The 16622-nt window shown below is 46.3% G+C and overlaps 1 protein-coding gene across 1 annotated transcript in view; it reads right to left on the reverse strand.

Annotated features, from left to right (window-relative positions):
* SH2D4B (SH2 domain containing 4B) overlaps positions 1–16622 on the reverse strand; it is a 67802-nt gene that overhangs the window by 17342 nt on the left and 33838 nt on the right. Inside the window, exons 7-8 of the mRNA XM_039911309.1 lie at positions 12174–12387; positions 8262–8389 (exon numbers count right to left, since the gene is read on the reverse strand). Of these exons, the coding sequence (XP_039767243.1) occupies positions 8262–8389; positions 12174–12387 (342 nt within the window). The remainder of the gene's footprint in view (positions 1–8261; positions 8390–12173; positions 12388–16622) is intronic.

The raw sequence follows: 16622 nt of genomic DNA on the forward strand, positions 1-16622 counted from the left end.
CTCCAGTAGATTAGGGCTGAGGAGACTGATTTCACAGCTCTGTGTAAGCAAGAGGGGATGTAGGCCCCAGCTCCCTCTCCTCCCTGCCCACACCAACACACGCACACACACTACCTGCCATGAGGAAATAATCCAGGCAGCTGGATTTGAAAAAAGGGGTTGGCCTTTCCCCGCTTTCCAATTAGGGCTTTCTCCTTCTATCCCTCATGCTTTGGGGACAAAGCCCCAAACGACCTCCCGGCAGAGAGGATCTGTCTGATGCTGGGATTTTTGCCAGAGAAGGGGAATGCACTATTTACGGTGTGGACACAGATTGCCCTGCTGATAGTGGAGGCTGTGAATAACCACTAAAACACATGGCAAAGCAAGCTAGAGCCAAGATGAGAGAAACCGGCAAAACAGTTTCTGACTTCCTCCACTGTGTATTTACTGGAGTGGCAACCAACCTGGTGATCGTCCTACAGGTGACACTCAGCTCACAGGCCCCAGGATTTCCATGTGATATATATACATATCTATATATATCTATATATATAGATAGATCTATATATTGCGATATGTATATATATTGCAATGACATTTGTTAAACACTTACTCTGTGTCAGTCTCTGTTCCAAGCACTGGGATAGATACAAGCTAATCAGGTTGGACAGAGTCCATGTACCACATAGGACTCACAATCTTAATCCCCATTTTGCAGATGAGGTAACTGAGGCACAGAGAAGTTAAGTTATTTGCCCAAAGTCACACAGCAGATAAGTGGAGGAGTTGGGAATAGAACTCAGATCCTCTAATTCCCAGACCTGGGCTGTAACTTCTATTCCACCCTGATTCAAAGATATTGTTTGACCTCTGCAGAATAGCCACAGGCCAAAATGAGGCTTGGTCCAGAAGCTCAAATATTGCAACTGTAGAAAGCTGACATTCCATAAGTCTCCAGTTTTTGTCCAGAAGCCAGATCAATAGAGCACAATTTTGGATGCTTGGCAGAGAAGGAAGCAGAATCAGTTAAAAAGAAAATTGGCTTTGGTTTTTGAAATGAACAACAGTCGATTACAAATGGACTGAAGAATCTGAAGAGTACAGAAAAAAGAAAAGCTATTCCAGAGTAAAGAAGCACTTGGAAATTTCCCCAACTCTTTCCTATTTAAGCTTCTCCATTTGCAGGTTCTAAAGCCTGGTGTCATCCATCACTGGTATTTTTGAGAGCTTACTGGGTGGAAAACATTGCATTAGTGCTTGGGAAAGTGGAAAGATTATGAGCCTGGGAATCAGATGACCTGGGTTCTAATCCCAACTCATCCTACAGCTTGTTTTCTGATCTAGGAAAAGCCACTTAATGTCTCTGGGCCTCAGTTTACTAATCTGTAATTAGGGATTCAATACCTATGCTCCCTCCTACTTAGACTAGAAACCCCATGTGGGTGTACTGTATTTTGTATACTGTATACTGTATCTAACCCAGTGTTAGTATGGTGTTTGGCACACGGTAAGAACTTTAATATCACAAGTGATATTATTACCATTATTATTATTATTATTATCATTAGAATAGTGTCATAGTTATTAATCAATATATACTGAGTGCCTGTAGAATTCTATACCGGGCACCTACTTGTGCAAGTTCCTATGCTGAATGCTTACTGTGTAAGAACCAAGCATTGGATGCCCACTGAGAGCAGAAGACTGTAATGAACACCTACTAGGAAGACCACTCTACTGGTCACTTCCTGGATGTACAGTAATACATTAGGTGCTTGGGAATACCCAAAGCAGAAAACCCAGGCCCTGCCCTTGAGGAGCTTGGAATCTAATAGGATATATCACGTTGGTTCCAAACATTTCACACATCTATATTTTGACACACATCTTCTTTTTTTACAAAGAGCTTAAGAACTTAGAGAAGCAGCGTGGCCTGGTGGAAAGAGCACGGGCCTGGGAGTCAGAAGACCTGGGTTCTAATCCTGTCTCCACCATTTGCCTGCTCTGTGACCTTCAGGAAGCCCATCACCTCTTTGCCTCAGTTTACTCATTTTTAAAATGGGATTAAATACCTGTTCTCCTTCCTGTTCAGACTGTGAGTCCCTCATGAGACAGAAACTGAGTCCAACTTAGTTTTCTTGCATTTACTCCAGCATTCAGCTCTGCACATAGTAAGTGCTTAACAAATACCCCAAAACTCACCACTGGCTTTAAAGCACTCAATCACCTTGCCCCCTCTTACCTCACCTTGGTACTCTCCTAATACAACCCAACCCACACACTTCACTCCTCTAATACTAACCTTCTCACTGTATCTCAATCTCATCTATCTGGCCGCTGACCTCTCACCCACATCCCGCCTCTGGCCTGGAACGCCCTCCCTCCTCATAGTCGACAGACAATGACTCTCCTCGCCTTCAAAGCCTTACTGAAGGCACATCTCCTCCAAGATGCCTTCCCTGACTTAGCCCTCTTATCCTTTTTTTCAACTCCCTTCTGTGTGATCCTGACTTGCTCCCTTTACTCATCCCCCCTCCCAGCCCCATAGCACTTACTTACCTAATCTGTAATTTATTTATTTATATTAATGCCTGTCTCTCCCTCTAGGCTGAAAACTCGTTGTGGACAGGGATCGTAATTGCTATACTGTTCTATTGTACTCTCCCTAGCCCTTAGTACAGTGCTCTGTACACAGTAAGCGCTCTATAAATACGATTGACTGGCAACTAGTAGAGGAGTCTCAAAAACTGCCAGGAGATAGGCAGCTGGTGACACTGCACCCAAATGCTGGTGGAAGAACTGAGGGCTGAGAAAAGAACACCACTCTCTCCAATGCACCTCGTGGTGCCAGGAGGGGCACTAAAGGGTCCAGGTGCAGATCCCTAAGATTGACCCATTATCTCCTGGGTCCCTGGAGAAGGGGCAGTGTGGGACCACCTGAAGTCTCTGTCCACACTACAAAGTCAGATGCCCTTCATTAATATTGACAATAATGTGGGTCGGGATATGGGGGGTGAGCTTTGCAGGAGGAGCGGGATTCTCTGACTTAGAGAAAACCAACTGCCTAGTACCCCAACTTGATTAATACTTGATTAATATTACCCTTGCAGGCAGGTATCATGTCTACTAATTCAACCGTATTCTGCCAAGCGCTTCTTGCACACTCCGTACATACGTGCTCAGTAAATAGTATTGATTGCTTATCAGAGGGCAGATGGCGGGAGAGCCAGTTCACCCCATCCATGAACTTAAATCCTTCTTCAATCCCATCCATCTGCACACACTATGGCCAGTGACCACTGAGTCACCCAAGCTGAGTTTCTGTGGGGGGTTTTCAAAGTTACTGTTAAAGAAACCTGTGAGTGGGTAATATTAATAATGAGTGGTATTTGTTCAGCGCTTATTATGTGCCAGGCTTATTATCTACTAAGCGCTGGGGTGGATACAAGCAAATTGGGTTGGACACAGTCCCTGCCCCACATGGGGTCTCAAAATCCTAATCCCCGTTTCACAGTTGAGGTAACTGAGGCACAGAGAAGTGAAGTGAGTTATCCAAGACAAGTGGCAGGGGCAGGATTAGAACCAAGGTCTTTCTGACTCCCAGGCCCATGCTCTATCTATTAGGCCACACTGCTTATGTGGTAGAGAAGGAGATGCAGTGAGGGACACATTTCAGAATGGGCCTGATGAACCAGAGCCAACGGGGACCATACCAGGAGAAACAGTTGCCTGAGCTGGACGTTTATTTAATTCCTGCTCCCTCCTCACCTGGGGGATGTGAATTCTGAAATGGCTTCCCTACTCCTTGGATTTCCCTATCTACAATGCCCGGCCCCTGCACCTGTTGTCTCTGAAGCGTTGCTGATGTTTCTACAGACCTTGCCTTCCAGTTAAACAAAAGCCAAGAACTGTAGCCCCTTGTTCAAGCTCAAAGAAGCCTACTTCTCCCTAAGTAATTAGTAACTGCGTGTTAATAATTCAGTGCACTCGTCTCCCATTGCCCATACACAATGCTACAGTTCCCACATGAACCTCTGCCCTCCCTCCCCACGGTCCCCACGGACCCCCAGTGGACTCTCTGCTGGGCAGAATGGATCACGTTACCTGGCTCGGACTCTCCACTCCACTGACTGCCTCCTTGGGGAGACAAGCACAGAGACACCAACTGCAGTCACTGCTAATTTTTCTGGGCCTCCAGTTTGGTGCCTGACAATCACCTGGATCCTGGGTCCTGGAGGTGACAAGCTTATGAACACCCCCAGAGATGGCTAGAGACCCGGCTCCTAGGTGCAAGCTTTCTCCTGGAAAATTTACCATGCTTCTGTTGATAATAATAATAATGATAATAATAATAAAAAGCTCTGCACACAATAAGCCCTCAATAAGTACCATTGACTGATAACAATAATAATGGCATTTGTTAAGCATTTACTTTGTGCCAAGCACAGTAATAAATGCTGGGGTAAATAGGAGATAATCAGGTCCGATGCAGTTTCTGACTCATGTGGGGCTTATATTCTAAGTGGGAGGAGGAACAGATAATCAATCCCCATCTGTAAAATGAAGCACAGAGAAGTTCTGTGACTTACTCAAAGTCATACATCAGGCAACAGGCAGAGCCAGGATTAGAACCTAAGTCCTCTGACTCCCAGATCCACTACACTATTTCCCTGACTGGGCAGAGAGAATCAATCAATTAATCAATGAGTGGTATTTACTAAGCACTGACTATGTTCAGAGCACTGTACTATGTCCTTTGGAGAGTACCAAACAATAGAATTAGCAGACACGTTCCCATAACAAATTTACAGTCTAGATGATCAAAGATGGAAAACGAGCCTTCCTGGCCCCTGGTCCCCTATGCTGAGTCCACCATTCTCTCCTGCCCAGGAGAAGGTGGAGTAGGCTGCAGCTTTCATCCATTTTAATAATAATAATAATAATAGTGGTACTTTTAAGTGCATACTGTGTGCCAAATGCCATACTAAGCACTGGGGTAGATATAAGATAATCAGGCTCACGTTCTAAGTAGGAGGGAGCCCAGGGATTGATTCCCCATGTTGCAAATGAGAAGGGAAGCAACTTGCTCAAGGTCACACAGTAGGTAACTGGTGGAGCTGGGATTAGAACCCAGGTCCTCTGACTTCCAGGCCCACTCTGTCATTACAAGGTGCTTCCTAAACATTTGCTCCCAGTAGGTGCTGCAGGACAGTTCTATGGAGGGGAACCAACAGGGATGGGAGACTGGGGGGCCAAGGGGGACACCACTGCCTGCCCTCCAGTCCACTCAGCCACAGCATCTCCCTCTGCAGATTGGCAGGGGGCAAGGCTACCACACTGAGGCAGGAAGGGATTCAAAGCAGGAATCTGCTTTCGTCACCTCCCTCTTCCCTTCTCCATTTTATCTTCCCGGCTGCCCACATTCATTCCAATTTGTTCCTGTCTCCATTGGCTCACCCTGGGGCTCGGGAGCAGCAGAGGGTGTGGAAAGGTAAGGCTACCACACTGAGGCAGGGAGAGATTCGAAGCAGGAATCTGGTTTTGTCACCTCCCTCTTCCCTTTGCCATTTTACTGCCTTACTGCCCACATTCATTCCAATTTGTTCCTGTCCCCGTTGGCTCGCCTGAGCCTCGGGTTCCCACTGGGAAAGGGATGGGGGACTGTCAGGGAATAGCAGGGAGTGGGAAGTGGAGGACGTCCCCACCTACCGGGCTCCTGGTGACAAGGACCACCCACGGCTTACAGTCGGGGCTGCTGGCATCATTAGACCTAGTTTTTAAAATGATATTCTAAGCTCGTTGTGGGCAGGGAACGCGTCTGCCAACTCTGCTGTATTGTACAGTGCTTTATACACAGTAAGCGCTCAATAAATACCACGAACTGATTGAGTGATACTGGAGTGTTGGGTGAGGCAGGGAAGGGGATGGATTCGGAACTACTGCTAGAAATGTAGGTGAACAGGGAGAGGGTGGGGTGAGGGGAGGAGGGGGCTAAAAGGGAATTGGGTTGAGAAGCGATGTGACCTACTGGGAAGAGCACGGGCCTGGGAGTCAGAGGACCTGGATTCTATTTGTGGCTCTAATTAAACCTTTCAAATCCCAGTGTCAGGATTACTTAATGACTAAGGTATCACACAATTAATAAATGGTATTTATTGAGCACTCACTGTGTACAGAGAACTATTCCAGGATCTTGGGAGAGTACAACACAACAGAGATGACAGACACGTTCCCTGACTACAGTGAGCTTACAGTCTAGAGGAGGAAAATGTTTTGGTCAGGTCCTTAATACATCGGGTGATAGTTGCATAGGGTTCTATGTTTTTGACAGATATCAAAGCACCATCTTCAGACTGAAAGCCACGGCCATTCCCTTGCAAGAACCAAACACCTAGTAGCAATAATAGAATTAAAAATGAACTGTGTGCAGGCCGCTGAATTTAATTAGCACTGGGAAACTATACAGAAATGGGAATTTGATATGGTCCCTGGCTCTCAAGGGCCGCCCAATTTAAGGTGGGTGGGGGTTGGAGGGCTTGCTTGATAATAATAATTATTATTATTATAGCATTTAAGTGTTTATTGTGCAAAGGTTGGGGTAAATACAAGGTTATGAGTTTAGATACAGGCATTGGGCCACAATGGGGCTCACAACCTGTCTCATCCTCATTTTGCAGATGAAGAAACTGAGGCCCAGGGAGGTTCAGTAACTTGCCTGAAACCATACAGCAGGTAAAAAAAATAGCATGGCCTAGTGGAAAGAACACGGGCCAGGGAGTCAAAGAACCTGGGTTCTATTTCCAACTCTGCCACTTATCTGCTCTGTGGCCTTGGCAAGTCACTTAATTTCTCTGAGCCTCAATTTCCTCATCTGTGAAATGGTGATTTAATATCTGTTCTTCCAAAAGTAAGTAAGTAAGTAAAAACTTAGACCATGAGCCCCATGTGAGACAGGGACTGTGTCTGACATGATTATCTTGTATCTACCCCAGCACTTAAGCCAATGTTTGGCACATAATAACCGCTTAAATACCACAAGTGGTGGACCTTGGGCTGGAACCTAGGTATAGAGTGCTCTGCACACAGTAAGCACTCAATAAATATGATTGAGCAAATGAATATACTGGCTCTAATTACTGTGCTCTTTCCACTAGGCCACAGGGAAAAGGGAAAGTAGGTGAACTGGATTTGGCTGCCCCAAAATCAAAGCTTGGGGCAACCAAGAAGGGCAGCTTGGATGGAGAAGAAAGAGGAGCAAGAAGCCACGGACAGACAAACAGAGCTGAATTAGTATGAATTAGGGAAATAGGGAAAATGAGGGAGTTGGAGGAAAAAGAGGACAGAGAGAAGGAGGCAAAAGAAAGGGATGGGTAAAAGTGTGCACAAAAAATGTTTTTTGTTTTTTTTTTTACACACACACCCCACACTGGTTTCGGCTATTTCTAAACCACTACAGTTCCTCATCACTACATCACAGCTGTTTCTAATCCGCAACTGGGAAGCTCAGGTGCACTTCTTACCCTTAGCAGTAGGACACGAAGGGAGGCAAGAAGAGGCAGCCCTTATTTAGTCCTCCAAAATAGTCTAAGGAAGGAGGAATGAGATTACTATGCAGATCAGTGCTGATGTCAGACCCAGAAGGCAGAAGAAGCTTGGCTAGAGGATCTGGTTTCCCATGTCCCTAACCCTCCTCTGATAGGCTGTGAGATTTAGCACCATCTCTCCTCTCCCCTCAGTTTTTCCCATCCCGCTACCTCCTGGTGCACTCCGCGGCTGCCCTCTCCACATCCCCCACCAGTTTGAGCCGACTCCAGGAAACCTAGAATGTTCCTGCTCTTCCAGAAATGTCCTCTAATGGACATTGAGTCCTCGGCATTTATTTGGGACAGAAGCTTTTAAATGGGAATTTGACTGAGGACAGAGATCTTTCAATTGAAAATATCCAGCATTTACTAAGCCTCTATCCCTAAAATATAGTATTCAGGTTAATAATGGATGGATGGATGGATTGATTGATTGATTAAATGCCTAGAGAAAAACCTGACAGGTTCAACTAATGCTCAGCCAGAAAGATGAGAAAATATGCTCCTGATTCCTGAACCCAGAGCTGACCAGGACAACCTCACTTCTTGCATTCAGAGAATCACAGTTTCGACCCTTGCACGGAAGAGAAAATTATTCCCCAGCCTCCTGCCACTACGTAAACTGGCAGCCTGTCACTTCCAGAGAGGCCTACCAACATTCTCTGGCCTCATAGGAGACGGCAGAGGCACACATACCATGGAACCAAGGGGCGATGGATTTGGTGTTCCTCTCAAAGCAGGCCCGGCGAGGTAACTGCTCTTCTCTGAACCAGCGGGTGACAGTGTCCCTGGAGACAGGCCGAGGGGGCCGGGCCTTGGTCCTGCTGGGGAGAAACAGAAACGTGGCAATCTTTACAACCGGTGATAGCACAGACTCAAATCAAGAAGCAGCGTGGCTCAGTGGAAAGAGCCTGGGCTTCGGAGTCAGAGGTCATGAGTTTGACTCCCAGCTCTGCCACTTGTCAGCTGTGTGACTGTGGGCAAGTCACTTAACTTCTCTGTGCCTCAGTTCCCTCATCTGTAAAATAGGGATTAAAAGTGTGTGAGCCCCACGTGGGACAACCTGATGACCCTGTATCTCCCCCAGCGCTTAGAACAGTGCTCGGCACCTAGTAAGAGCTTAACAAATACCAACATTATTATTATTATTAAGAAGCAGCATGGCATAGTGGATAGAGCACAGGTCTGGGAGTCAGAAGGTCATGGGTTTTAATGCCGGCTCAGCCACTTGTCTGCTGTGTGACCTTGGGAAAATCACTTCACTTCTCTTTGCCTCAGTTACCTCATCTGTAAAACGGGGATTGAGACTGTGAGCCTCATGTGAGACAGGGACTGTGGCCAAGCTGATTCACTTGTAAGCCTGGTGTGGGGAGGGATTGTCTCTCTTTATTGCTGAATTGTACTTTCCAAGTGCTTAGTACAGTGCTCTGCACACAGTTAATGCTCAATAAATATGATTGAATGAATTAATGAATTAGCTTGTATCTACCCCAGCACTTAGAACAGTGCTTGGCACATAGTAAGCACTTAACAAGTACCATAATTATTAACCAGTGCTGTTTATTGAGCACTTGCTGTGAGCAGAGCACAATATTAAGTAGTTAGCACTATACTAGACAGACTCAAAGCTAGATCTTCAGAAACTGGATTCAGGGAGGGGTCAGAAAGTGGCTACAAGTTCCTGGACGGATGGTGAGGCGGGGGCTGAGGGTCTGGGCTGGCTGAACTAGACGGGTGCTGGTGGAGACTTTCAGGGAGCCAGTATCACCAGGGGATGGAATTGGAGATCTCGCTATTGGGCCTGCAGGTTTCCAGCTCCTCAATTACATTGTAAACTCCTTGAGGGCCGGGAATGTATCTAATAATAATAATAATGTTGGTATTTGTTAAGCGCTTACTATGTGCCGAGCACTGTTCTAAGCGCTGGGGAAGACACAGGGGAATCAGGTTGTCCCACGTGGGGCTCACAGTCTTCATCCCCATTTTACAGATGAGGTAACTGAGGCACCGAGAAGTGAAGTGACTTGCCCAAAGTCACACAGCTGACAAGTGGCCGAGCCGGGATTCGAACCCATGACCTCTGACTCCAAAGCCCGTGCTCTTTCCGCTGAGCCACGCTGCATCTACCAACTCTAATGCATTTTTTTATAGTATTTGTTCAGTGATCACTCTGTGACAGGCACTGTACTATGCGCTAGGGTAGATACGAGATAATCAGATTGGACAGTCCATGTCCCGCATGGGGCACACAGTTTTACTCCCCATTTTGCAGATGAGGTAACTGAGGCACAGAAAGGTAAAGTGAATTGCCCAAAGTCACATAGCAGACACGAGGTAGAATGGGATTAAAACCCAGGTCCTTTCGACTCCCAGGCCTAAGCGCTATCCACTAGGCCATGCTGCTCCTCGTCCTCTTGTTACAATAATAATAATAATAATAATAATACCTGTTAAGCAATTACCACGAGCAAGGTACTGTTCTAAATTAATCAGGTCAGACACTGTCCTTATCCCACATGGGGCTCACACACTTATCCCCATTTCACAGGTGAGGTAATTGAGGTACAGGAAAGTGAAGTGATTTGCCCAAGGTCACGTGGCAGACATGTGGTGGAGCCAGGATTAGAACCTGGTCCTTCTGATTCCCAGATCTGTACCCTAGCCACAAGGCCACACTGCTTCTCCTATTGTACGCTCCCCAGGGCTTAGTATATTGCTCTACATGCGGTAAGCGCTCAGTAAATGCCATTGATTGATTGACACCTCTCCAACATGATCAAGTTCAGCTGCGCCTCACCATCGGCCTGGCACCATTTTGGTTTCACCTTGCCAAGAGGCCTCATGCAGGGCTCGCTGCAAGAGCCCCTTGCGCTGCGCCTACACTGACTGATGCTGCCATCCTCCTGCACTGGCATTTTACACTCCCATTTACTCATTCAGTGGTATTTATTGAGCAGTTACTGTGTGCAGGGCACTGTACTAAGCCCTGGGGCCGGCACAAAATAACAATAAACTGGCACATTCCCTGCCCACAACAAGCTCACTCCCTTCCTGGATCCGAGAAGTCTGTGCAACGGCTGCAAAGCCAGAATTGTGGCTCTTATTGGAGCCCTGCCCCGGGCCACAGGGGTTAGTGCCACCACTGGGAAGGAGGAATGTCAAAGCTCAGAGTACTGGGGGGTGGCTCCATCTTACAGCTGAGCTCTACAAAGCCCTCTGCTCTCCATCGAGCAAGGGGTGAAGGTGCTCAATAAAACCGAGTTCTACAGACAGACATCTCGTTTGGTAAAATCCGGAATGTCAGCACTCGGTTTTAGAGTCATTTCCCTTGCAAATTTACTGTCCCTCTATTAGTGCTTTCATCGCTTTGCTTAAAGGCCATTTCATTTGAGCATCTTGTAAAGATAAAAACTAATGAGAAAGATGGTTCGAACCAGTGGCTGGTGAGTTTAGAGGTCTCCCCCATCGATAGGGTGGCTTAAATTGAAGCTTCAGCAATGGCAAATCTGGGGTGACTATCTGCAGTGGGTTTGAGCCACCCAGTCCAGACAGACAAATCTGCACCAGCCCTTAGAACAGTGTAAGTAAGCTCTTAACAACTGCCATAAAAAAGGAGCTCTTGTCCAGTCAGAACCCTCGTAGACTGGGAGAGACAGGAATCTCTTTGTTTCAGCCAGTCTATCACTCAGGCCAGCCACGGTGGCTTGCAGGGACCTTGGGGCTCCTCTTTTCTTCCTGGCATCAGGTCTAGACTCTGGTTTAGTTAAGTTTCTTCTCCTAGGGGAAGATGGACCCAATCCCTGCCCTCAAGGAGTTTACAGTGTAATGGAGGAGCTGGAACCCTGCACCCCAATAGCATGATCTCCAAACCCCTCTTCTGGCCTAGAAGCAACAGTGCCAAGTGGTACAAGCATACAGACCTGGGAGGCAGAGGACCTAAATTCTAATCTCAACTCCACCACTTGCTATTTGAGTGACCTTGAGTAAGTCACTTCATTTTTCTTTGACACCATTTCCTCACCCGTAAAATGGGGGTTAAATCCCACTCCCTCCTTCTTAGACTGTGAGCTCCACTGTCGGACAGGGACTGAGGGCAACCTTATTATCTTGGACCAACCCCAGCAGTTAGTACAGCTCTTGATAGAGTAAGTGCTTACTAAGTGCCATTAAAAAAAAATGCTTTCCTTGAGTGCTTGATCCAGTCTTAGCATAAAATCGGATTCTTTAGTCCCAGGAAAATTATCGAGAATTATACGCAAAGTAACTACCCTAAGGGTTGTCTAAGCTATTTTCCACTGAGGCACTTCATGTGGATTGAAGAGGCAGATGAAGATCAATGGATTTATCAATCTTTTTGGAAGAGACCTCAAACAGAACTCACACCTGGGTGCCCAACATATTCAAGAAAATAGTTGCCAACACTACAGTTGCCACCTTTCTAGATTGTAAAACCAGATCTTGAGCTCTAATAGGCCTCTATGGAAATCGATCAGTCAAACAATCAGTGGCGTTTACTGAGTACTTATTGTGTGCAGAACACCATACTAAATGCTACTAACAGAGCTGGTAGATGAGATCCCTGCCCATAAGGACCAAATGGGAATTCACCTGAGTGGCCCAGGGAGAGATGTTGACAGGTCAGGGGAGGGCTGGTGGTGCACATTTTCTCCCTGTGCATTATCCAAGCCAATTCCCTGGAACATACTGCTCAGACCGGCAACTTTGCCCTTCTCTATGGCTCGGAAGGAATGTCTCTGGTGTTCGGCCCGGGCCCACCGGGCTTGGTGCCGCCTCTCTTCGTCTGCGGCTTTGGAACGGCGCACTGAAAGACAGATAGAGAGAGGGGTTACTGTAGAGATTCACTGCTCGCCTGAATGCAGACCAATTATGAAAGGGTTCCCTAAAAATGGCCCACCTCCATCAATCCTTTTCAGCCATGTCCATTCCCTTAAATTACAGGGATAAGATCTAATTTCACCTCTGCATTCTCTCCTGGCACTTAGTACGATGCTCTGTACCCAAATGCTTCATAAATAATGTTACTACTACTCCTAGAGCGGTCTTTTGTTTCAAAGATGATGACGTTGACCGATCAATCAATCATATTTACTACAAGCCTCCTGTGTGCAGAGCTCTGTACTAAGTACTTAAGAGAATACCATACAACAGGGTTGGTAGACTTGTTCGCTGACCACAGTGAGATTAAAGCCTAGAGACCATGTGATTATTCCATGGGTAGGAGGATCACACTGAGAAACTTATGCACCTATGCGCACCTTGTCCATGAAAACACAATAGTGCCCTTTTCTGGACACTTGCCATATGGAGAAGCATTATTCAGACACAAAGGGTAAGAGTGGAAAGAGAACAGGCACTTGAGGTGCAGTCATACTGGCTGCAACTTGATAGCTGTGTCTCACTGTGCCTCAGTCTCGCCTGTCTCGCCGCCGATCCGACGCCTGGCTAATGTCCCGCCTCTGGCCTGGAAAGCCGTCCCTCCTCAGATCCCACAGGTAATGACTCTCCCCCGCTTCAAAGCCCTGTTGAAGGCACATCTCCTCCAAGAGGCCTTCACAGACTCAGTCCCATTTTTCCTCATCTCCCACTCCCTTCTGCATCATCCTGACTTGCTCCCGTTTGCTCTTCCCCTCTCCCAGTCTCCCATATCTGTACATGTATTTTGTTTGTATTGATGTTTGTCTCCCCCCGACCCCAGACTGTAAGGTCGTTGTGGGCAGGAAATGTGACGTTTATTGTTGTAATGTACTCTCCCAAATGCTTAGAATAGTGCTCTGCATACAGTAAGCGCTCAATAAATGACTGAATGAATGAATGAATGAACAAACGAATGTCACAAGGTAATTTCCCATTGCCGGTCAGAACCAATATTATTACAGGACTAAGTTTCGTTTCTTACTGCTTCTCTCTGGAGGTCCCAAATGAAGTGTTTGTTTTTTGTTTGCAAGACCTCCATGTATTTTTGGTCACCCCCCCAAAATAAAATCTTCCATTCTCCTGACATCCTGCCTGATTCTAGGGGGCTTCCATTTGGTCTCTCAGAGCTCCAGGGGTTTGGGGACAAGCAGGAATGACCAAAAGCCCCTGTCTGGATTACTCAGGTTCAAATCCTGAGCAGGGGGCGGGGGGGGAGAAAGAGACCTCAGACCTGTAAGTTGAATTGAGAAGCAGAATGGCCTAGTGGATACAGCATGGGCCTGGGAGTCAGGAGCATCTGGATTCTAATCCTGGTTCTACCACTTTTCTGCTGGGTGACTTGGGGTACACCACTTAACTTCTCTTTGCCTCAGTTACCTCATCTATAAAATAGGGATGAAAACTGTGAGCCCCATGTAAAGCAGGGACTGTGTCCAATCTGACACTCTGTATTTACCCCAATGCTTAGTACAGTGCCTGATACATACTAAGAGCTTAACAAATACCTTAAAAAGAAAATGCCCCTGGGAGCCAATCACAAAATAGCTCCTTCTACACAATTAATTTGATTACAACCTCTCAAAATTAACTATAAAATGATTTTCTCCTTTGAAATTACACTTTCCCTGCCTAGCAGCTTTAGGTTGTTAATGAACCAAGATATTTCCCCTCTAGACTGTAAGATCACTGTGAGCAGGGAGTGTGTCTATCAACAGCAGCATGGCTCAGTGGAAAAGAGCACGGGCTTGGGAGTCAGAGGTCATGGGTTCGAATCCCCGCTCTGCCACTTGTCAGCTGTGTGACTGTGGGCAAGTCACTTAACTTCTCTGTTCCTCAGTTACCTCATCTGTAAAATGGGGATTATTTGTGAACCTCATGTGGGACAACCTGATGACCTTGTAACTATCCCAGCGCTTAGAAGAGTTCTCTGCACATAGTAAGCACTTAACAAATGCCAACATTATTATTATTATTATTATTATTATTATTAACACTGTTGCATTGTATTCTGCTCTCCCAAGCACTTAGTATAGTGATCTGCACACAGTAAGCATTCCGTAAATACCACTGATGATGATTTTGCCTACAGCCTAAAGTGAGTTAACTCCACAGAGCCCCAGGCAGTGGAGACTTGAGCAGAACCACTTGACAGAGTCTAGGAAATATGGGACAAAAGAAAATCAGAACCTGCTTTGCCGTGTTCCTGTCACATGGCTGAGTGACCAGTCATGAGATAACATGGAGCAGAGAGATGAATTGATGCTCCAAATTAAGTGTCGCCTCCCCTATTAATCAGGCAACCACATGGGTACTTTCTCCATAACAATAATGGTGGTATTTGTGAAGTACATCCTCTGTGACAAGCACTGACCTAAGTGCTGGTTTTGATCACCTCATAATCCCCAACTCACAATCTTCACTCCTCCCAAAGTTACCTTCTAAATGCAACTCATCTCTGGGCTTTCCTGCCTCTGGCTCCTTGCCTATGCTGTTCCCTAAGCCTGAAATTCCCTGCCTCCCCCCAATCTGTCAGGCAATGCTCTTCGTATCTTCGAAGTACTCCTACAATCCCAATTCCTCCAGGGAGACTTCCCTGATTATTCCCAACGACCACTTTTAAAACTTGTCCATTCCTATCCTCACCACTCAAGTGCCTATGAACTTTTTTAAATACATTTTATTCATCTAGCTATCTGTACATTTAGTTAATGCCACCATACTCACTGTACCTCACTCTCATCTATCCACAGAACTCATGCCCATGTCCTGCCTTTGGCCTGGAACGCCCTCCCTCTTCATATCCAACAGACGATTACTCTCCCCATCTTCAAAGCCTTATTAAGAGCACACCTCCTTCAAGAGGCCTTCCCTGACTAAGCCCTCGTTTCCTTTTCTCCCACTCCCTTCTGCGTTGCCCTTGCACTTGGATTTGTACCTTTCATTCACCTCTCCCTTGGCCCCACAGCACATATCCATAATTTATTTATTTCAAAGCTTGCCTCCCCCTCTAGATTGTAAGCTTGTTGTGGGTAAAGAATGTGTCTACTAAATGTTATATTACATTCTCCTAAGCACCTATTAAAGTGCTCTGCATATAGAAAGTGCTCAATAAATATGATTGATCATTAGTTATTTGCTCAGCCCTCCAGGCTGATGTATTTGTACCACTTTCTGCTTTATCATTGTCCTTCCTTCAGTTTGGGGGACGCTCCATCTAGATCCTGCTGCCCACTGGGGTTTTTTGGAGAGGGCATGTCAGGTGCCCACACTTCCTCCAAGAGGCCTTCCCTGACTAAGCCCTCTTTTCATTTCCTTCAATTTCCTTCTGCGTCGCTCTGACCTGCTCCCTTTATTCATCAAGAGCTTAGTACAGTTCTCTGCACACAGTAAGCGTTCAATAAATACGGTTGAATGAATCCCCCCCATCCCCACAACACTTCTGTCCACGTATGTAATTTATTTATTTATATTAATGTCTATCTCCCCTTCTAGACTGTAAACTCACTGTAGGCAGGGAATGTGTCCATTTTATTCTGATATTGTTAGTTCCCAAGAGCTTAGTACTGTGCTCCAGATACAGTAAGTGTTCAATAAATACGATGGACTGACCGACTGCCTTCCAAGCCCGAGCCCACAACTCAGCAACTCATAGACATCCTGCAGGCTGAGCCAGGGAGCTGAGAGCCCTGGTCCAGCAGATCAGCATTGCCATTCCCCTGCCCTTCATGTTGGCAACACAATGGGATGAGGCCACATGGTCTACTCTGTATGAGGTCATCAGTTCACGATAGGGTCTTTTTCAGAAGAAAATGCAAATTCAGGGAAGTCGATGAGAAACCACATATCCAAAAGACCTGCCCCTATTAAGCCCTCTTCTCCCCCTCTTCCTCTCTCTCCCTTCTGCATCATCAGTGCACTTGGATGCATCACCAAGATCCACCTTTCCTCTCCATCAAAACTGCTACCTTGCTGGTACAAGATCTCAAAATATCCCAACTGGATTATTGTATCAGCCTCCTCTCTGATCTTCCATCCACCTGTCTCTGCCCGATCCAGTCTATTCTTTCCACTGCCCAGACTGTCTTTTTACAGAAATGCTCTGGGCATGTCACTCCCCTCCTC

The sequence above is a fragment of the Ornithorhynchus anatinus genome, chromosome 3, assembly GCF_004115215.2.
Source record: "Ornithorhynchus anatinus isolate Pmale09 chromosome 3, mOrnAna1.pri.v4, whole genome shotgun sequence".
Classification (NCBI taxonomy): Eukaryota; Metazoa; Chordata; class Mammalia; order Monotremata; family Ornithorhynchidae; genus Ornithorhynchus; species Ornithorhynchus anatinus.